The following is a 23,124-nucleotide window of genomic DNA, read 5'->3' as shown; positions in this document are numbered from 1 at the left end:
AAATGGATTAAAGACTTAAATGTAAGGCCAGAAACTATCAAACTCTTAGAGGAAAACGTAGGTAGAACACTCTATGACATAAATCACAGCAAGATCCTTTTGGACCCACCTCCTAGAGAAATGGAAATAAAAACAAAGATAAACAAATGGGACCTAATGAAACTTCAAAGCTTTTGCACAGCAAAGGAAACCATAAACAAGACCAAAAGACAACCCTCAGAATGGGAGAAAATATTTGCAAATGAAGCAACTGACAAAGGATTAATCTCCAAAATTTATAAACAGCTCATGCAGCTCAATAGCAAAAAAACAAACAACCCAATCCAAAAATGGGCAGAAGACTTAAATAGGCATTTCTCCAAAGAAGATATACAGACTGCCAACAAACACATGAAAGAATGCTCAACATCATTAATCATTAGAGAAATGCAAATCAAAACTACAATGAGATATCATCTCACACCAGTCAGAATGGCCATCATCAAGAAATCTAGAAACAATAAATGCTGGAGAGGGTGTGGAAAAAAGGGAACACTCTTGCACTGCTGGTGGGAATGTGAATTGGTACAGCCACTATGGAGAACAGTATGGAGGTTCCTTAAAAAACTAAAAATAGAACTACCATATGACCCAGCAATCCCACTACTAGGCATATACCCTGAGAAAACCATAATTCCAAAAGAGACATGTACCAAAATGTTCATTGCAGCTCTATTCACAATAGCCCGGAGCTGGAAACAACCTAAGTGTCCATCATCGGATGAATGGATAAAGAAGATGTGGCACATATATACAATGGAATATTACTCAGCCATAAAAAGAAACGAAACTGAGCTATTTGTAATGAGGTGGATAGACCTAGAGTCTGTCATACAGAGTGAAGTAAGTCAGAAAGAGAAAGACAAATACCGTATGCTAACACATATATACGGAATTTAAAAAAAAAAAAAAAAGTCATGAAGGACCTAGGGGCAAAACGGGAATAAAGACACAGACCTACTTGAGAATGGACTTGAGGATATGGGGAGGGAGAAGGGTAAGCTGTGACAAAGCGAAAGAGAGGCATGGACATATATACACTACCAAACGTAAGGTAGATAGATAGTGGGAAGCAGCCACAGAGCACAGGGAGATCAGCTCAGTGCTTTGTGACCGCCTGGAGGGGTGGGATGGGGAGGGTGGGAGGGAGGGAGATGCATGAGGGAAGGGATGTGGGAACAGATGTATATGTATGACTGATTCACTTTGTTATAAAGCAGAAACTAATTAAAAAAAATAAAATAAAATAAAATAAATCATGAAAAAAAAAAAAAAAAAAAAAAAAAAAAATTAAATGTTGTTAAATGATTAAATAATAATTAACTTAATTATTATAATTAAATTAATTAAACTTAATTTCTTATGATAAATAAATAATGTTAAAGTCCAAGAGGAAGTTTTATGTAGTATGTGCAAACAATTTTGAGGGGATTGTCTAGCCAGACCAATGTTTTAGGAGATATTGTTTAGAAAATAATTTTCCAGAGGCTTCCCTGGTAGCGCAGTTGTTGAGAGTCTGCCTGCCGATGCAGGGGACACGGGTTCATGCCCCGGTCCGGGAGGATCCCACATGTCACGGAGCGGCTAGGCCCGTGAGCCATGGCTGCTGAGCCAGCACGTCCGGAGCCTGTGCTCCGCAACGGGAGAGGCCACAACAGTGAGAGTCCTGTGTACCTCAATAAATAAATAAATAAATAAAAATAAAAATATAATAATTTTCCAGAAGAATAAAGGTAATACAAGCTAGTCCTCCATGAATGTAAAGAAGTTTCTTAAAACAACTGAACAGCAGAGAGTTTAATATTGCATCTATGTGGGACATGTATTCACTGTTGCTGTTGAAAGGCAGGTCCACATTCTGGGTAGGGTTGACATTTTTCAATAAAATCTACAATATGTGCCTGAATCATAGATGATGGCCCAAACTTTGCCCTGAAGTGGGCCAGTGTAGTACCTTCAGACAGGTTAAGATTTTCTTCACTAGTTCATAGGGTTCTATGGTTTGGCGGCTTAGCAGAGAGTGGCAGCAGTTTTAACTTGAACATACTTTAAAATAATCACACCAGTTACCTATTGTATCCATTAAAAAACAAAACCTAGTAGGGTACTATCAAATGACTAGTCTTAGCAGTATACCTTTTTTACATGCCTTCTAAAATCAATTTAAAAATATACCTCGGGGAAACTAAGTTTATCTGTTATACAGAATGGTTAGAAATAAGCCAAATATTGGAAGACCTCTACTAAAAATAATTGGGTTTTAGAGAAGTTGCTTTTAATCGTTCTGATAGAAAATATCTATTTTTCAAAATAACCAAAATATGGAAACAGTGCAAATGTCCACAATGGATAAATGGATAAAAAAGATGTGGTACATATATACACAATGGAATATTATTCAGCCGTGGGAAAGGAGGAGATTCTGCCATTTGTGACAACATAGAGGGACCTTGAGCACATTTACTAAGCGAGATGACTCAGTCAGAGAAAGACGAGTACTGTATGATACCCCTTATATCTAGAATAGAAAAAAATCAAACCTGTGAAAAACAGAAAAATGGTGGCTACCAGAGAATGGGAGGTGGAGGATAAGATTGATAGTACAAACTTGTAACAATAAATAAGTCACAGAGATCTAATGCACAGAATAATGAATAGAGACAATAATATTGTACTATAATTACGTAATTGATAAATATCACTACAGTGGCATCCATGTTACAAGATATATATATATATATATATATATATATATATATATATATATATAATATATATATATATATATATCAAAGAATAGACTATATACATTAAATTTGTACAGTGTTACATATCAAATTTATCCAATTCAAAAACAGGAAAAATTAGATTTTTTTCTATTGACACTTCAAGGTTTGGCAGTAAATTTTTAAGAGTGAAGAGGCTGCATTTTAGATAAGAGAATAGTAGTAAATCCTTTCAAAAGCACAGGTATTTGCATTCATTCAAATAGATTATGACAAACATTTCTAATAATAAATATTTTTCTATTCTTAGTTTGCTGCATTTAAATGAGTACTTATAGATAACAACAAAACCAGATGTGTTAGGTTGCTGGCTGTATAACTTACTAATCATACAATAGAGTCTTAGTTGTTTGTTAGTAATAATTGAATTTATCATATATAATCTGTGCTAAAATGATAAAATTGGACTAAATAATCTCCCATAGGTTGGTCATCTAAAATTCTAGATTTTCTGTGTCAGTGTGTTAGCCTTCAAGCTTGGATTTTGAGTTACTCTTCTCTTAAGTGTTTCATAATTGCTTCCTCAGCCACTTTGCTTCTCTTAACAATGAAAAACTTGTTTGTTATTTATCAATAAAATTTGAAATGACATTACAAGTTCAACAACTATCCTAAAACTAATTTCAAAAACATGAAAAAGTACTTAGTAAGATTTCTGTATTCTTCACTTCTTAATGTTCTATGCCAATTTCTGTAGAAATCTATGTAAATCTGTTTAGCACATTAAGCATTTTTACTATTAAGAATAAATTAACTTGTTATAAAATAAATAATAAAAGAAAGAGTTAAGGCTGCTTGAAAAAAAATGTAGCCTTTGTTTGGCATTCTCAGATATTGAAAAATAATCATTGTGAAAAGAGTGAACATTCATGTAAAGTTTCATTTCTAGTTTATTTACCTTGGGACTCTATATTCCTACTGTGACTGAGAGAGATTATTTCAAGGTTAAGTAACTTTCAGGAGGTTTGAAATAAAAATGAAGAAAAAGTAGTCCAAACAAACTCAGATATATTTGTTCTTTTGTAAAAGCTAGTCATTAAAAAATTAAAAAGAAAAAATAGTCAAGTATCAGATACTTTCTGAAAGTTTTCCTCTATTATGTTGAAAACATTTGAATATGTATAACTTATTGAAGCCCTACTATACCTAGAACTTGAGAGTTATGAAGAAAACTGAGTGACCTGGAATCCTAAGCAAAAATTAATTTTAGTGAAAGAAAAGTTATTTTGATGATAAAACTGCTAATGTACTTAACGGAATTATACAAAAGAAATATACACTTTACAAGAAGATATATAGAAAAGCAAATGATGGAAGGTGAGGAAAGTATTTTGAAATATTTTTTTTTGGTGGTAAATAGTTACTTTATTTTTTTTTAATTTTTAAGTTTTACTTTAAATGTATATTGTACCTCCTTTCAAAGACTTTACTACCAGTAAGCTGTTTCAAGCATCTGAATAACAATACTGTGAGGAAGGTAACCCATTTTATTACCTACATTACAGGGAAGAAAATTGAAAGAAAGTTGTCTGTAGAAGGACTGTATTTTGTTACATAGAATAAGCAACTATAGAACAGAAAACAGCTTCCTGACATTAATTCTACCTGTATCTAATTTGTTTAGTTTATTTACTTTGTGCATTTTCTACATAAATAGAATAGTTGCATTTTTAGTAATGAGTCTAAATACTCATTATTTAAAAAGCTAATCATCAATATTTAGAGGAAAAACTACATTGAAGGTACATGAAATATGTTTTTCTTTTCTGGCAGTGGACTGAAACATAAAGGTGAATGAAATGACCTGAATTTCAACATTACATCCAGTTTTCATTGTAAAGCAAACATAGATTGCATCAGAACCTTGAAAAAATCATGGGAACTGTTTCAGAGGGGAATCCCAACCTTTATTTTAAGGGAGGGGGAGATGTGTTGGAGGGAAAAAGCTCATATAACTATGAAAATGTTGATGTCTTCTGCTGTGATCCCTGAGGACATTTGAACTAAAAGAAACATCAGATTGGATAGTTTTCAGTTTTTGTTTTCAACCTCTCTTCTTATTTGTTTTACAGTGGATGGAACTGAGGTTCAACACTCTGGCAAAATGCCCACACTGCAAAAAAATGTAAGTTCTGTACCACTAGAAATAATGTTGGGAAATATTTGAGAACAATTTAAAGAGTTCAGAATTCTCACTTAAGTAAATTTTGATTTTAAGACATACTATGGGATGAATGCATGTTTAATATGTTTATGCTTTTCAAGACTAAAAAAAAGACGTCTTTGGACTGATTAATATATTCCATTTTGAAACTGAAATGATTGGGATTATCTTTTCTCTAAAGGTAAGTCAATTTACCTTTAGAGAAAGTGAAAATTACTAAAATTATCAGTAACCTGGTAATGATTTTCAAATGTTCTAAGTGGTTATAATCTATTGCAAATAATCTAAAATTTATATTTTTAAAATGGACTGTATAAAAAAAATGGACTGTAATCTTGGAGAAAACCAAATTTTGGGGGGTTTATAATTAGGAAGTTGGATGGCAAAGTTTTTATAATTATTTATCTCTCTTCAGTCAATTTCTCTGTATTCCTAAATAGTGTACCTAAGGAAAATAACAAAAGGCAATATAAAAATGGGAGAAACTAGAAGACATTTTGATTAAAGACATTTTATGCCATCTATGTTGGGAGACCCCAAGTCACCCTAAGATTTTTTGACTTTCTAGGAGAACTAATAGGACTTAGTATACAGTTGTACTCACAGCTTTATGGTGAAAGTATGCAAAACAAAATCAGCAAAAGAAAAAGGCATGTGGGGAAAAATCTGGAGGAAACCAGGAGCAAGTTTCTAAGAGTCCTCTCCCAGTGGAGTCATAATAGGACTTCATTCCTCCAGCAATGAATTGTTACAACATATGTGAAATGTTTTTGACCAGAGAACCTTATTAGGTCTAATTGGAGCTGGTCACATAGGCACCTGCTGCATAGCGCGTGCCACAATTCCATATTCCCAGAAGGAAAGCAGGTATTTGGCATAAGCCATATTGGTTGTACAAGTAATTTAGGCATAGCAACCCACTCTTATCAGTAAGGGAATAGTTAGAACTTTTTTGAAATCTAAGTTCCCAGGTGTCAGCCAGGGGCTTACCTTACAAGCCAACTTGTCTAAGGATAGCAGTGTTAGGCCTGCTATACTCTTTTCTGCACAGTATCTTTTTTTTTTTTTTTTCTTGTGGTACGCGGGCCTCTCACTGTTGTGGCCTCTCCCGTTGGGGAGCACAGGCTCCGGACATGCAGGCTCAGCGGCCATGGCTCACGGACCTAGCTGCTCCACAGCATGTGGGATCTTCCCAGACTGGGGCACGAACCTGTGTCCCCTGCATCGGCAGGCGGACTCAACCACTGCACCACCAGGGAAGCCCCCACAGCATCTATTTTGATAATAAAATTTTAATTCAAAAATTACTGTTTTCCACTTACATGTGGAAAGTAAGCAAAGGAAATTATACTGGAATGTTTTGATAATTAATATTTAAAATAAAAAATATCAGCTCATAGTTACATTTTTGTGATCCTTAGAATAAAATAAATATTATATCTATCTTGAGAGTAAAATAAGCCTGAGTGGTTTATAGGAGGAATGAATTAAAAACTGTCTGAGAAGTAGAATATATGTAACAAAATATCGCCATTTATTTGTGCTAGATCTGATTCCAACTAAATATAATCCTGTGAGAATAACTTCTTTACAGCACATTTCTAGCTTCAAAGGAACAGATATTTCCTTTTTTATTCATTTGTGAAATTAATCATATGAATGCTTAACTTAGCTGAATCCGGGACAAGTCTGTACATGGAGGAGCAAAGTGGATGACCCAAAATAAGGGCACAGAAAAATATATACTTCAGGAACATACCAAATGCATGTGTGTGTGAATATGTCTATGAATAATCCATATTTCTGTATGTCATCTGTATTTTCAGAAAAATGAAGACAATTGCATATATCTTTACGAGGAACATTAAATTAGATTTTAAAAATCTTTTAGAAAATAAAAAAACTTCTAATGATTAGCAGATTGTGTGCTAAGCACAGTGATTGTTGCTTTGTGTACACATATATATTAGCTGTAATCTTTATGACAATCCTGGATAGCAAGAATTATTATCCTCATTTTATAGATGAGGAACTGTTAGAAAGGATAAGGATTTTGCTCAAGTGATTTGCTTGGTTGGTTAATTATTTTAGAACAATGGCAATATTTTGCTAATAATAAAGAAGTATTGAATGTCTAGATATTCTACCATTGGTTAAGGTATCACAAGACTGTATTAATGTGGAGAATAATTTATTAATTACTTAAGGAACAACTTGCTTTGAAATTCACATGACATAAATCAGCTTAAATATCATTCTTAGAGGAATGTGTATAGGATTGGAATCATATGCCGAGCTTGGGAGGACTTAGGGCATGCATTACTTATTTGAGCAAAGATGGTGTTATTACATGAACACTCATGGGTCATATCTAGATTTCTTTTCTTTTTGAATGTTTTTCTTAACAAACTGATGAGTCATCTGTTGAAGTAAGATTCTGAGATGTTTATTTCTTTAAACTCAAATAGCAAATGTCCTAAAATTATTTTCGCTATAGAAGTTACTAAATCATTGCTATGAAACCAGCGTGTTATTTTTATATCTCACAAGACAAGTGGGGAATACCTTCCCCCAGGGCTCCAGAGACCAAGAAGCATTTTTTTATCTCACTGTTTTTTTTTTAACTCATGCAATCACTGAGGCTATTGTAGCTGAAGGTGAGGTTTCTCTTTCAATTGGGCAGCTTGTAGCTACTGCTGGGCAGGAGATGTAGTCCTAGCATTCTGAAATGACAACTTGGATGATATTTCCATGAAGATGTTTTAATGGACTTAAGATTAGTAGACATGATGATTTAATCCATGATAATTATCAATGAATATCATTTCTCCTACGTCACTGAGATACTTTGGGGATCTCTTCCTGTCATTTTAATCAATAGCAGACTCATTCTCAGAAGTTATCCTTTTATTTTTCTGTTTAGTGCTTTCTTTTATAATTATTCATTAATTCACCATCCTGTGCTAGGTATTAGGTGCTCAAAATAAAGATATAACCTTGCCTTCAAGGGACTTAGTCTTGTGGATATACGGAAGAGAATAGACCATTACAATAAAGTTTTAAGCGCTTTGGAAGGGTATACCTAGCATGCTTTGCTCTGAAGGGCCCCTAATCCAGACTGGAGGGAAAGGGAATGTGAATGAAGGCCTCCAGGAAGGAGGGATGTTAAAGATGACTGGGAATGATATGAAAAAAAGGTCCAATTGTTCCTTGTAGAAGGAGCAACCTGTGCAAAGTTATAGAGGTACAGAGGAGTCAAAGTATAGGTGTGCTATGAAGGAAATGGAATAGATAGGGTTTAATGTGAAGGGACAAGAGAGAGATTGGGTCAAGAATGACCTTGTATCGGAGAGGCTGTAGAACCATTCACTAAGACAGGGAATGAAAGATCTAGAAGAACTGTGTCCAGAAGAGAGATGATAAGCTCATTTTGAATGTAGGTATAGAAAGACTCTTAGGTTTTCTAGATTGGCTAGATCATCATCCCTGAAATTTGCTCTGACAAAATTCATGTCCCAATTGCAAATTTTATTTTTTAAATTTATTTTTAATTGAATTTTAGTCGAATTACAATGCTGTGTTATTACTGCTGTACAGCAAAGTGATTCAGTTATACATATATATATATATATATATATATATATATATATATATATATATATACATTCTTTTTCATATTCTTTTTCATTATGGTTTATCCCAAGATATTGAATATAGTTCTCTGTGCTATACAGTAGGACCTTGTTGTTTATCCATTCTATATATATCAGTTTACATCTGCTAATCCAAACTCCCAATCCAACCCTCTCCCCACTTGGCAACCACCAGTCAATTCTCTATGTCCCTGATTCTGTTTCTGTTTCATAGATAGGTTCATTTATGTCATATTTTAGATTCCACATATAAGTGATATCATATGGTATTTGTCTTTCTCTTTCTTATATACTTCACTTAGTATGATAATCCCTAGTTGCATCCATGTTGCTGCAAATGGCATTATTTCATTCTTTTCTATGGCTGAGCAGTATTCCATTGTATATATGTACCACATCTTTTTTTTTTTAATATTTATTTATTAGGCTGCGTCGGGTCTTAGTTGTGGTGTGCAGGCTCTAGAGTGCTTTGCAGCATGTGGGATCTTAGTTCCCCGACCAGGGATTGAACCTGTGTCCCCTTCATTGGAAGGTGGATTCTTAACCACTGGACCACCAGGGAAGTCCCTGTACCACATCTTCTTTATCCATTCATCTGTCAATGACATTTAGGTTGTTTCCATGTCTTGGCTATTGTGAATAGTGCTGCTATGAACATAGACTTGCATATATCTTTTTGACCTAGAGTTTTGTCAGAATATATGCCAGGAGTGGGATTGCTGGATCATATGGTAGTTCTATTTTTAGTTTTCTGAGGAGCCTCCATAATGTTTTCCAAAGTGGCTGCACCAAATTACATTCCGACCAACAGTGTAGGAGGCTTCCCTTTTCTCCACACCCTCTCCAGCATTTGTTACTTGTAGATTTTTTAATGATGGGCATTCTGACTGATGTGAGGTGGTACCTCATTGTAGTTTTGATTTGCATTTCTCTAATATTTAGTGATGTTGAGCATCTTTTCATGTGCCTATTGGCCATCTGTATATCTTCTGTGGAGAAAGGTCTCTTTAGGTCTTCTCCCCATTTTTCAATTGGGTTTGCCTTTTTGTTGTTGAGTTGTATGGGCTGTTTGTATATTTGGGAAATTAAGCCCATGTCAGTCGCATCGTTTGCAAATATTTTCTCTCATTCTGTAAGTTGTCTCTTTGTTTTGTTTATGGCTTACTTTGTTGTGCAAAAGCTTGTTAGTTTGATTACATCTCATTTGTTTATTTTTGTTTTTATTTCTATTGCCTTGGGAGATTGACCTAAGAAAACATTTGTACCGTTTACATCAGAGAATGTTTGCCTATGCTTTCTTCTAAGAGTTTTATGGTGTCATGTCTTAAGTTTAAGAATTTAAGCCATTTTGTGTATGGTGTAAGGGCATGTTCTAACTTCATTGTTTACATTCAGCCATCCAACTTTCCCAACACCCCTTGCTGAAGAGACTTTTTCCTATTGTATATTCTTGACTCCTTGGTTGAAGATTAATTGCCTGTAGGTGTGTGGGTTTATTTCTGGGCTGTCTATTCTGTTCCATTGTTCCATATGTCTGTTTTTGTGCCAATATCATACTGTTTTGATTACCGTGGCTTTGTAGTATTGCCTGAGGTCTAGGATGGTTGTGCTTCGAGCTTTGTTCGTTTTTTTCAGTATTGCTTTGGCAATTCTGGGTCTTTTATGGTTTCATATGAATTTTAGGATTATTTGTTCTAGTTCTGTGAAAAAGGTCATGGGTAATTTGATAGGGATCACATTAAATCTGTTGATTGCTTTCCATTTCTTTGAATCACCTTCAGTTTCCTTTATTAATGTTTTATACTTCTCAGAATATAAGTCCTTCACATCCTTGGTGAGGTTTATTCTTAAGTATTTATTTTTTGGGTTGTGATTTTAAAAGGTATTGTTTTGTTACATTCCCTTTCTGATATTCCATTGTTGGCATAAAGAAATGCAACTGATTTCTGTATGTTAATCTTATATTCTGATATCTCTCTGAATTCGTTTATCAGTTCTAGTAGTTTTTGTGTGGGGTCTTTAGCGTTTTCTGTATATAGAATCATATCTGCATATGATGACAATTTTACCTCTTCTCTTCCAATTTGGATACCTTTTATTTCTTTTTCTTGTCTGATTGCTGTTGCTAGGACTTCTAATACTATGTTGAAGAGAAGTGGTGAGAGTGGCATCCTTGTCTTGTTCCAGATTTTAGCAAGAAGTCTTTCAACTTTTCACCATTTCATTTTATATTGGCTGTGGGTTTGTCATGAATAGCTTTTACTATTTTGAGATATGTTACCTCTATACCCATTTTGGTAAGAATGTTTATCATGAATGGATGTTGAATTTTGTCAAATGCTTTTTCTGTATCTATTGATGCGATCATGTGGTTTTTGTCCTTTCTTTTGTTTATGTGGTATATTACATTGATTTGCGTATGTTGAACCATCCTTGTGAACTTGGGATGAATCCCACTTGGTCGTGGTTTATGATCTTTTTTATGTGTGGTTGGATTTGATTTGCTAATATTTTGTTGAGAATTTTTGCATCTATATTCATCAAGATATTGGCCTGTAATTTTCTTTTTTCATGGTGTTGTTGTCTTGTTTTGGTATCAGGGTGATGGTGGCTTCATAGAATGTCCTTCAGAGTGTTCCTTCCTCTTTAGCTTTTTGGAAGAGTTTGAGAAGGATCGGTATAAGTTCTTCTTTGTATGTTTGGTAGAATTCACCTGTGAAGCCATCTGGTTCTGGACTTTTGTTTGTAGGGAGTTTTTAAATTCCAGATTCTATTTCAGTTCTAGTGACTGGTCTGTTCAAATCATCTATTTCTTCTTTCAGTCTTAGTGAGCTGTATGTTTCTAGAAGAATGTTCATTTCTTCTAGGTCTTCGAATTTGTTGGCATATAATTGTTCATAGTATTCCCTTATGGTTTTTTGTATTTCTGTGGTATCAGTTTTTATGTCTCCTTTTTCATTTCTTATTTTGTTTATTTGTATTCTCTCTCTTTTCTTCTTGGTGAGCCTGGCCAGAGGTTTGTCAGTCTTGTTTATCCTTTCAAAGAATCAGCTCCTGGTTTTATTAATTTTTCTATGTTTTTAAATCTCTGTTCTGTTTATTTCCTCTCTGATCTTTATTATTTCCTTTCTTCTGCTGACTCTAGATTTTGTTTGTTCTAATTCTTTTAAGTGGTATGTTAGGTTGTTTATTTGAGATTTTTCTTGTTTTCTGAGGAAGGCCTGTATCTCTATGAACTTCCCTCTGATAACTGCTTTTGCTGTATCTGGTTGTGTTTTCATCATCATTTGTCTCAAGGTATTTTTTTAATGTTTTATTTATTTTTAAATTAATTTTTATTGGAGTGTAGTTTCTTTACAATGTTGTATTAGTTTCTACTATATAACAAAGTGAATCAGCTATACATATATCCCCTCTTTTTTGGATTTCCTTCCCCTTTAGGTCACCACAGAGCATTGAGTAGAGTTCCCTGAGCTATACAGTAGGTTCTCATTTGTTATCTATTTTATACATTGTATCAATAGTGTATATATGTCAATCCCAATCTCCCAATTCCCCCCAACCCCCTCTTTCCCCCTTGGTATCCATACATTTGTTCTCTATGTCCGTGTCTCTATTTCTGCTTTGCAAATAAGATCATCTATACCATTTTTCTAGATTCCACATATGTGTGTTAATATACAATATTTGTTTTTCTCCTTCTGACTTACTCTACTCTAGGTCCATCCACATGTCTACAAATTATCCAGTTTCGTTCCTTCTCATGGCTGAGTAATAGTCCATTGTATATATGTACCACATCTTCTTTATCCATTCCTCTGTTGATGGTCATTTAGGTTGCTTCCATGTCCTGGCTATTGTAAATAGTGTTGCAGTGATCATTGGGGTGCATGTGTCTGTTTGAATTATGGTTTTCTTTGGGAATATGTCCAGTAGTGAGATTGCTGGGTCATATGGTATTACTGTATAAGTATTCTGTTTAAATTTCATCTTTGATGTCATCATTGACCCATTGGTTTTTTAGTAGCATGTTGTTTAGTCTCTATGTAATCATTTTGTTCTCATTTCTTTTTCTGTGGTTAATTTCTAGTTTCATGCCATTGTAGTCAGAAAAGATGCTTGAGATAATTTCTATACTCTTAAATTTGTTGAGGCTTGTTTTGGCCCTAATATGTGATCAATCCTTGAGAATGTTACATGTGCACTTGTTTTTTTTGGATGTCATGTCCTGAAAATATCAATTAAGTCTAACTGTTCTATTGTATCATCTATTATCTCTGTTGCCTTATTGTTTCTCTGTCTGGAAGATCTGTCCATTGATGTGACTGGGGTGTTAAAGTCTCCTGCTATTATTGTATTCCTGTCAATTTCCCCCTTTATGTCTGTTAGTATTTGTTTTATGTATTTGGGTGATCCTGTATTAGGTACATATATGTTGATGAGTGTAAAATCCTCTCCTTGTAGTGGTCCTTTTATCATTATATATGTCCTTCTTTATGTTTCTTTATGGCTTTTACATTCTATTTAGTGTAAGTATTGTGACTCCCACTTTCTTGTCATTTTGGTTTGCATGAAATATCTTTTTCTACCCCCTCACTTTCAACCTATTGTGTCCTTTGCCCTAAAGTGAGTCTCTTGTAGGCAGCATATCATAGGCTCTTGTTTTTTTTTATCCAATCTGCCACTCTGTGTCTTTTGATTGCAGCATTGAGTACATTGAGTTTTAAGGTACTTCTTGATAGATATGTATTTATTGCTATTTTAAACCTTGTTTTCCCATTGATTTCATATTTCTTCTTTATCCCTTTCTTTTTCTTTTTGTTTTTACTTTTGTAGCTTGATGATTTTCTTTGTATTATGCTTATGTTCTCTTCTTTTTGGTTTTTGTAAATCTGTGGTATGTTTTTGATTTGTGGTTACCCTGCTTATCAACTATGTTAACCCCTTCCTATATCTACTTGCCTTAGACTGGTAGTCATATTGGCTCAAACACATTCTAGGGGGAAAAAATCTACATTTTCTTACTATCCTCTCCCATATTTTATGATTTTGATGTCCTCTTTTACATCTTCATGTTCATCCTTTTGCTGTTGATTGTGGTTATCATAACTTTCACATAAATTTTTTTTTATTTTTTTTTTAATCTGTGTACTGGCTTATTTAAGTGATTTAATTTCCAATTGTGATTTTCTCTTTTCTATAGATTCTTTTCTAGTTAGAGAAGACCTTTCAATATTTCCTTTAGGATAGGTTTAGTATTGCTGTATTCTTTTAGTTTTTGCTTGCCCAAGAAACTCTTTGTCTCATCTTCTATTCTAAATGATAATCTCTCTGGGTAGAGTATACTAGTTTGCAGATTCTTCCCTTTCAGGATTTTGAGTATATCTTGACACTTGCTTTTGGCCTGCAAAACTTCTGTAGAGAAATCAGCCTTTTGGGGGTTCCCTTGTAATTAACTCTTTGCTTTTCTCTTGCTGCCTTTAGAATCCTCTCTTTATCTTTAACTTTTGCCATTTTTGTTATGTCTTGGTGTAGGTCTGTTTGGGTTTATCTTGTTTGGGACCCTCTCTGCTTCCTGTACCTGGATATCTGTTTCCTTCTTTAAGTTTGGGAAGTTTTCAGCCATAATTTCTTCAAATGCATTTTTGATCCCCTTTTCTCTTTCTTCCCCTTCTGGAATCCTTATTATGCATAGGTTGGCATGCTTTATATTATCCCATAGTTCTCTTACATTGCTTTCTTTTTTTTTTTTATTTAGCTTTCTGTCTTCTGTCCTGATTGCATGATCTCCATTATTCTATCTTCTGGGTCACTTATTTGTTCTGCATTATTGTGTTATGTATTGCCTTTAGCTCAGCTTTCATCTCTGCAAATGAGTTTTCTAATTTTTCTTGGTTCCTCTTTATAGTTTCTAGTTCCTTTTTACAATACTCTGCATTTCTGTCAATAGCCTTTCTTAATTCCTTCAGTATTTTCATTATCTCCTCTTTGAAATTTGTATCTATTAGACTGAAGAGGTCTGCTTCATTGTTTGTTCTTTTAGGGGAATACTCTTGGTCTTTTAACTGTGAGTGGTTCCTCTGCTTTTTCATTTTACTTATATTTCTCTTACTCTGTGAATTTAGAAGAAACAATTATCTACTGTGGTCTTTGAGGGCTATTTATATGTAGGGTTGTCCCTGTGTAGCTTGTGTGGGTTTAGTATGTTTGGTGCAAGGGCTATTTTTAATATGGATGCCTGTTACCTCTTTCTTCAGTGTGTGCTGGTTGTTATTTCCTTGATAGGGGGTGCTGGTTGAGGTTGCTGGTTTCTGGTCTTGGGGTTTTTGACAGCAGCAGGTGGCTCAAGCACACCCCCTGGGGCATGCAATGGGAATGGAGACAGCTTACAACCACTCCTGGAGTTCTGATGGGTGGTAGTGGGAACCCGCAACTACTCTTGGGGTCTGGGAGGGAGTCAGTAGGGGGGCCATGACCACTCCTGGAGTCCGGGGGGCCATCAGCAGGGGCCCATGACCATTCCTGCAGTCCAGAAGGGAGTCAGCAGGGGGTGGCAAGCACTCCTGGGGTCCAGGAGAGTGTCCACAGGGGCCTGGCGACCACTCCTGGTGTCTGGGTGGGCTGCAGTGGAGGCTCGGGACTGCCCCTGGAGCCTGTGCAGGCGGTATCCTGTTTCTGCAAGCACGTGCACAGGGAAAAAAGCTACAATCCAGGTCCCGCCCCTCCCTATTGCAGTCCCCAATCAATGGCGACTGACCTCTAAGGTGGCCCAGGCTTCCTTGGCGTACCCCCCCCAGCAGTGGTCACTCTGGATTCCAGCCCCCCCCCCGTCGCCCAGTCTGTTTCTACACAGCCAACCCCAGTCTTCTCCCTGGTTCTGAGCTGCAAAGTCCGAGTTCCAGCACACAGTCCCTGCCAGAACCAAAGATGGGCGTGTCAGGTTGGGCTGCTGCAAACCAGCTACTAGTGTTCTCCTCAGAGGCTCTGAAGCTCCCCTTACCTCCATCTGGGGAGCTGCTGAAAGGGCTTCCCAGGGTGCAGGAATCTTTCCTCTTTCACAGCTCCCTCCCAGGGGCACAGGTCTGGTCCTGATTCCTTTTTCATTTTCATTTTCATTTTTCATTTTTTTTTTCTGTTTTCTTTTTTCCCACCTGGTTACATGGAGATTTTCTTTGCCCTTTCAGCAGTTTGAGGTTTTCTGCCAGCATTCAGTAGATATTCTGTGAGAATCATTCCATGTATAGATATACTTTTGTTGTATTTGTGAGAGAGGGTGAGCTTCACGTCTGAGTACTTTGCCATCTTGATTGCTCTCCCCACTTGCAAATTTTAATAGATCTGTTCAATCTTCATTTTCTTGTTTTCTCTTTAGTATTTGGTTCTGTTGATTACCCTGTTTTTTTTTCCTTAAAATTTGTTCTTCTTTTGGTTTCAGACATCACTTTCTCCTGATTTTCTCCCACTTCTCAGAACATTCATTTGCTATCTCCTTTCTTGTCTCCACTTCCTCTTCCAAGTCATTAAATATTGCTATTCTCCAGGATTGGAACCTAATCACAATATATCTGTGCTTTCTCATATGTTTTTATTTCATTTATATGCCACTAAATCACAACCAATATACCATTAAATCACCCCAGATCTCTCTTCAGACCTTCAGATGTAAATATACAATCTGTATTCACTATTTGCCTGTAGTTATTTCAACCTGGTGTCCCATAGGCATCTCAAACAGAATATATCCAACTTGCCCACCCCACTCTGCAAACTAATCGCCCGTGAATATTGATGAATAACTTACATTAATGAATGTTTTGCTATCTGCTCAGCTGACCAAGCCAGAAATCTGAGTGTATCTTTATTCACAATATCCAAATGGAAACAGGTCCTGTCAATTCTGTCTCTTGACATTTCAATTCTGTTATCTTATTCTTACTATTTCTATTATATATAGTTCAAGCATTCAGGATCTCTCACCAGGACTACTGCAATAGCTTTCTAATTTATCTCTTGGTCTTCAGCCTTATAGTTCTCTTGCAGTTTATTAGAGTAAAGGTCTCCTAGTGAAAATATGATTTCAAACTCTCTGGCTTCAAACCTTTTAGTAGCTCCCAAATTCATGGCTATAGCATACATCTCTGCAGGTTGTATATTGCACAACCCAAGGAGGTGCCATTGCAATTGTTATTTTAGGTTTTTCTATTAGTGCCATATGAAGTATGCTAAGGAAAGATATTTTATACTTATTGACATAAATGCACCATATAGATTATTACAGGCCCATTGCCTAAAATCAAAAATCAAACTCTAAACTTCTTATCAAGATTTATACGACCCTCCAAGTTTAGATATTTGCCTAACTTCTCTAGTAGTATCTTTATTATATTTTCTTCTACCTCTACACACACCACCAGCCTCAACAAATTCTTCTACTTCCATAAATATACAATAGAGTTTATTGCTTTGGTCCCTTAATTTCCTGCTAGGCCTGGAGTGACCTGGCTCATCCCTTTCTCATTCCTATTTACCTGGAAAATAACTACTTAACCTCACAAATTAGCTGAAAATCCCTTTAATTTTACTCACTTACAGAAACCTTCTCCGGAAGAAAGGTTATTTTGCTGCTTGTTTCTTGAACAAAAGTATTTTTTTTTCTGGCTGAACAATGCTACTGTTAGCAGCTAAGATGACTTACACTCCCACCTATTCACATCTTACTCTGCCCTTAAGTTTCACCTAATAAAGCCTTCCCTGGCTACCTCATCTGAAAATTGTGCTTAAATAACACTGCTTGGCACCATCTTTATTTTCCAGGTGTCCTTCACAATGCTAGTGTTTCACAGGGGAGTGTTATGAAGGGGAAGGTAAATAACTTGAAGGGTGAATAATCAGATGTTTGAGAAACCTTGCATGATCTTTTCCTCTTGGATATTCAGTGTCCACAGTTTTGTATATTAGAGGCTCTTGACTTTCACATCCAGTAATATGAAAGACTAGTTAACCATTACAAATATCATTTCAAATGCATTGTTCAGCTCATATGAAAGTTAAGAAAATCCCCAGGGAACAAAACTGGAGAGCAAATGACCACCAGGGCTGTCTTAAAGGTATTTACCAATACTAGGGACCCAGATACTTGGGTTTCAGTGTTCAAATGAAGAATGAGAGAGAAGGCCTTGATCTTGCAGAAGGTGGAGAGTTGGAACACCATCCCTCTCCACCCCCAATAAAGGACTATTCTTCATGAATAGAGTAGGTCAAGGAAAATGCCCACCAGAAAAGGAAGAATACAAATGGAAATTTTTATAAGAACAGTGAATTTCAGATTTATATTTTACCTGGTTTATATGGTCTAAGAAAACCCAGTCTCAGAAATCATTTTAAAGTAGTTTAAGATTGGTATCATTCTAGGGAGCCTGGGAAAGGCAAATGAAAATTCTCTGTGGATGAAGACATTCCTAAACCATGCCTGCTAGGATTTCTTATATTAAGGTTTGTCAAAATAAGTTCTCAACAAAAATACCAACATGAGGAAACAAGATACAATAAGCAGAATTGGCATTGATAACAAACAGCATAATTAGACTTCTAGGAAGTTCAGATATTATAATGTTAGATATAGGATATGTTACAACCATGTCTAAAAAAAATTTTTTTTTTTAAATAGAAATAAGAGAAGACAGATAAGAGTCTATAAGAAACGACCTGGGCACATACAAAAATCTGTACATGAATGTTCATAGCAACTTTATTCTTAATAGCCTGAAACTAGAAACAACCTATATGTCTTTCTGTGGCTGAATTGTTAAACAAACTGATTTATCTAGACCTTGACATACTATTCAACAGTCAAAGGAATGAACAATAGTTCATCCATGCAACCGTTTGGGTGAATCTTTGGGAATTTATGCTGAGTGAAAACCAGTCACACAAGGTGGCCTACAGCATGATTCCTTTTATATAACAGTTTTGAAATGACAAAATTTTAGGAATGGAGAACAGGTGCATGATGTGGTGAGTACAGGGGGTGGGTAGGCAAGAGGGAGGTGAGTGTGGTTATAAAAGGATCCTTGCAGTGATGGAACTCTTCTGTATCTTAACTGTGGTGGTGGGTACATTAACCTCCACATGGGATAAATTGTACAGAATTAAATATACACATGCACACAAATGAATATAAGTAAAACAGGAAATATGAATATCATTGGATTGTATTAATGTCAATACGCTGGTTATAATACTGTACTGTAGTTTGGAAGATGTTATCACTGGGGGAAATTGGGTAAAGGATGAATGAGAGTGCTCTGTATTATTTCTTATAACTGCTTTTGAGCCTACAATTGTTTAAAAATAAAAAATGAATTAACCCAAACAATAAGCAGGCAGGTTTTGAAATTAAAAATTACAGAAATGAAAATAGAGTGGAACAAGCTAAACAGCAGATCAGATTAAGTTGACAACTAAAGTTGTGGATTGGAAGATAGAGTAAAGTAAATTACCTAGAATCTGTCAGAGAGACAAAGATGAAAATAATATTAAAATAAATATATATAAGAGCATCTGATATATTTCTGATCTAGAAGGAAAAACTAGAGAATGGGATAGAGGCATTTTGAAAAGATAATCCCTAAGGATTTTCAGATCTATGAAAGATATGAACCTGTAGATTCAAAAGGAACAATGAAATCCAAGCAGAATAAACAAATATGTTATTGTGAGATTGCAGACAACCTAAAATAAATAGAACATATTAAAAGCAGAGACAGAAACGTCAGATTTTTAGTATGAAAAGGATAGCAGCAAACGTCTCAACTGCAACAATGGAAGCCAAAAAGTTTAAAAATACTTCAAAGTTCTAAGAGAAATTAACTGTCAAAGTGTCTAAACCATCACAGACTAATGAAGGTAAAATAAAGATATGTGCAGATGCAGAGCCAACTAACCAGCAGTAACAACCAAAACAGAGTGGTTACCATTCTGATACCCTCACTAAAAAATTGATAAAAGATGAATTTAGGGAAAATATCCTTGAAGAAATTTCCGCTCTGCAAGAATAAAGAAAGTATAAACCAAGAAATTCTAAACATTCATCAGGAACACTAACTATATAAAATACCAAAAACATAACAGTAATAGTATTAATGCTAACAAATTTGGAGAAACAAAAATAGAATTGAATTGAAATATTGGGACTTCCCTAGTGGCACAGTGGTTAAGAATCCACCTGCCAATGCAGGGGACACAAGTTCAAGCCCTGGTCCAGGAAGATCCCACATGTGGAGCAACTAAACCCATGAGCCACAACTGCTGAGCTCACGTGCCACAACTGTTGAAGCCCGCATGTGCCCCCTAGAGCCTATGCTCCACAACAAGAGAAGCCACTGCAATGAGAAGTCCATGCACTGTAACAAAGAGTAACCCCTGCTTGCCTCAACTAGAGAAAGCCTGCATTGCAGCAACAAAGACCCAATACAGCCAAAAATAAATAAATAAATAAATAAACAGATAGATAGATAAAAGAATTGAACTGAAATATTGAAGAGCAAGAACATGTAAGATGGGAGTGGAATGTTTAGAGTTAAAGTTTCTAAGATCTTTGCATTTATTGGGAAGATAGATTTACCAAATGGTTTTAGTTTTTAAAAAGTATGCATATTAAAAATTTAAGTGCAACTGCTAAATGAATAAAAATAAATTGTAAATAGTAAGTAGAAAATTAAATAAAAGAATCATAGTCAATACAAAAGAAGTCCAGAAAAGGGAGTAGAAAAGCAGATAGAGAAACAATAGAAAGCCAAAATACAGTAGAAGGGATAATCAAAATATATTAGTTGTCAGAATATATATAATTAGACAAAACTTGTCAATAAAACTTGTGAGAAATTATCAGACTAGATTTAAGTACACCTGTATGCAATTTGAAGAAGAAACACATGAAATATGAGAAATAGAATGAAAGTAAAAGGTGAAACCATGAAACACTAACCAAAATGAAAGATTTACCAGGCAAACACTAACCAACAATAAAATAGCAATAGTAATATTAGTTAAAATAGCAAAGACTGCTGTTCTCTTTTTCCTTGCAGTAGAACTGTCAGTCTTAATGGCTACCCAGCTGGAGACTGCATTTCCTAACCTCTCTTGCAGATAGCTGTGACCATGTGTTTATGTTAGGGCCAATGGAATATGAACAAATTGATGAATACATCTTCCTGATACTCTCCTTAAAGACAAAAACTGCTTGGCCTCCTTTTCTCTCCCTTCCTCCAATTGCTTGGAAAAGGCAACTGTAGCAGAAGACTTGTTACCATATTGAGTCAATGGCAATCATAGAACAGATGTAAAAAAAATTATTATCATTATGGTCACTTCATCAGAAATATTAATTTTGAACTTGAGTGAAACAGATAATCTAACTTTGAAATATGTAAAATAAAAATAGATAATTATAAGGAATCTGCTCTTGTAGATCGACATAAATACTACTGACTGAAAAAAAAATGCACAATGTGAGAGTTGTGAGGTTTTATTGGGGGCATAATGAGGACTATAGCCCGGGAGACTGCATTTCCGATAGCCCTGAGAAACTGCTCCAAAGAGGGAGGGGGGAAGGTCAGTATAATGCAATTTTGGCAAAGGGTGAGTACATGCAGGCAAGCACATATTTTTTGCAGGAGGTTGCTGCTAGTCTCATGAAGATTACCACTAGTCACAAGGAGCAGACATCACCATGAAGGATTTTAGTGCTTTTCTAGATACAAGGAGATACAAGAATTGGGCTCATAAAATCTCCTGAAAATATCTAAATATCTGAAGACCTGTTCTGCCAGTTTTTCCCAGAGCACAAAGTGCCTCATTCCTGAACTCCACCCTGAACTCCTTTCAGGGGATGTTGAAGGTCAGCAGCTGCAGTGGCTCATGATTTAATCCTTGTAGAGGTAGATGGCAAGTGCCAATTTGTAGTTGGTAATACAAAAAGCAAAATTGTAATACTTTTAGAAGAAAAGATAGAAAAGTATTTTTATGACAGAAGTAGGAAAGAATTTCCTAGACAAGGCATAAAAAAGTATGAACCTTAAAGGAAAAGATTGATAGCTTTGACTATATTAGAAGTACTTTGTGTTACATTGGTATCATTAGTAAATACTCATGATCAAAATATGTTATTAAAGTTGAATTTATAAAAACAGACTATAAGAAGATATGTTCAGTATATATAGCTGCATGGAATAGTATGCAGATTATATAAATGTCATCTATGAATCAGTAAGTTAAAGACAGCCCAAGACAGAGACAATAGGTATGAACAAGCAATTAATAGAAAAAGAAAACCAGTAGTCAACCTGCATTTGAAAAGATGTCCAACCTCCTGCAGATTATGGATATACATAATAAAATCACAATGAAATACCATTCACACTCGTGAAATTGTCAAACATGAGAACAATACCAAGTGTTGAAGGGTCAATGAGGATGTAGGTGGAGTGGTGGAAGCTCTCAAATAGTGTTGGTGGGGATATAAATTTAGCATTTGTTAAAATTAAAAACATGTCTACAGTACTACCCAGCAATTCTATTCCTAGGTATATGTTTGAGAAATTCCTGTATATATACATAAGGAAACATGTAAAAGCGAATTCAAAGTAGCCGTGTTATAATAGCAAAAACATTTAAAACAAAACAAAAGAAAACCCTGACTGTCCATCAACAGGGAGAATGAGTAAGCTGTATTATTCCATATAATGGAAAATAATTTTGCAAATGAATGAAGTAAGTTTCCACATATGACTATGGAAGAGTCTCATGTAGAGTACTGAGGGAAAAAAAGCAAGTCACAGAAGCATACAGTTTAACACATGCATGTGTAAAGTTTTAACACTTGCAAAACAATACTATATATTGCATACAGATACCATATTTGTATTAAATGTATAAGATTTTATTATGCATGTGATAGGTGCTTTTGTCATTGCCTTCTCCCTATGATAAGATGGCACTTTGGTTGTAGAGTAGCAGTACGTTATTTCTTTCCTGGGAAGATTTTCCAGAGGTAGTGACTATTTAAGTTGAGTGATGAAAAATGAGCATGGGTTTTCAAAATAGAATTCATGCACTGAAATTAATATCCTAAAGTGTGTTCCTTTGGCTCACAGAAAACCTGCTCTGGTATTCACTTAGAACCTTTTGACTTATTGAGTATATTCTAGCAAATTTAGTTGCCTTCTAATCCATGGTAGATTAGACTGCCAGAGGCAGATACATAGGTAAATGAGAAATGGTGGCCAGCTGTGAGATATAAGGCAGGAAAAATCACCAAATGCAGACATAGTTATTAAAACTAAAAGCAGTCTAAGGCTAAATGTAACATAAAGGCAATGAATCACAGATGCCCTAATAACTCCAGATAGCAGGTTGTACACTACTGCAATTAATGATGACCCCCTAGGTCATCCACATGTTTCTGTTTTTGTTCAAGTATTCA

The 23,124-nt window shown here is 35.3% G+C and overlaps 1 protein-coding gene across 1 annotated transcript in view; it reads left to right on the top strand.

Moving 5' to 3' along the window:
* The window catches only part of PIP4P2 (phosphatidylinositol-4,5-bisphosphate 4-phosphatase 2), an 83,841-nt gene that overhangs the window by 55,569 nt on the left and 5,148 nt on the right, over nt 1-23,124 (top strand). The window contains exon 5 of the mRNA XM_081258475.1: nt 4,898-4,950. Within this exon, the coding sequence (XP_081114601.1) occupies nt 4,898-4,950 (53 nt within the window). The remainder of the gene's footprint in view (nt 1-4,897; nt 4,951-23,124) is intronic.

This window comes from Mesoplodon bidens (assembly GCF_964165515.1).
Source record: "Mesoplodon bidens genome assembly, chromosome: 16".
NCBI classification, from domain to species: domain Eukaryota; kingdom Metazoa; phylum Chordata; class Mammalia; order Artiodactyla; family Ziphiidae; genus Mesoplodon; species Mesoplodon bidens.
This window is presented reverse-complemented; position numbering and strand designations above follow the sequence as displayed.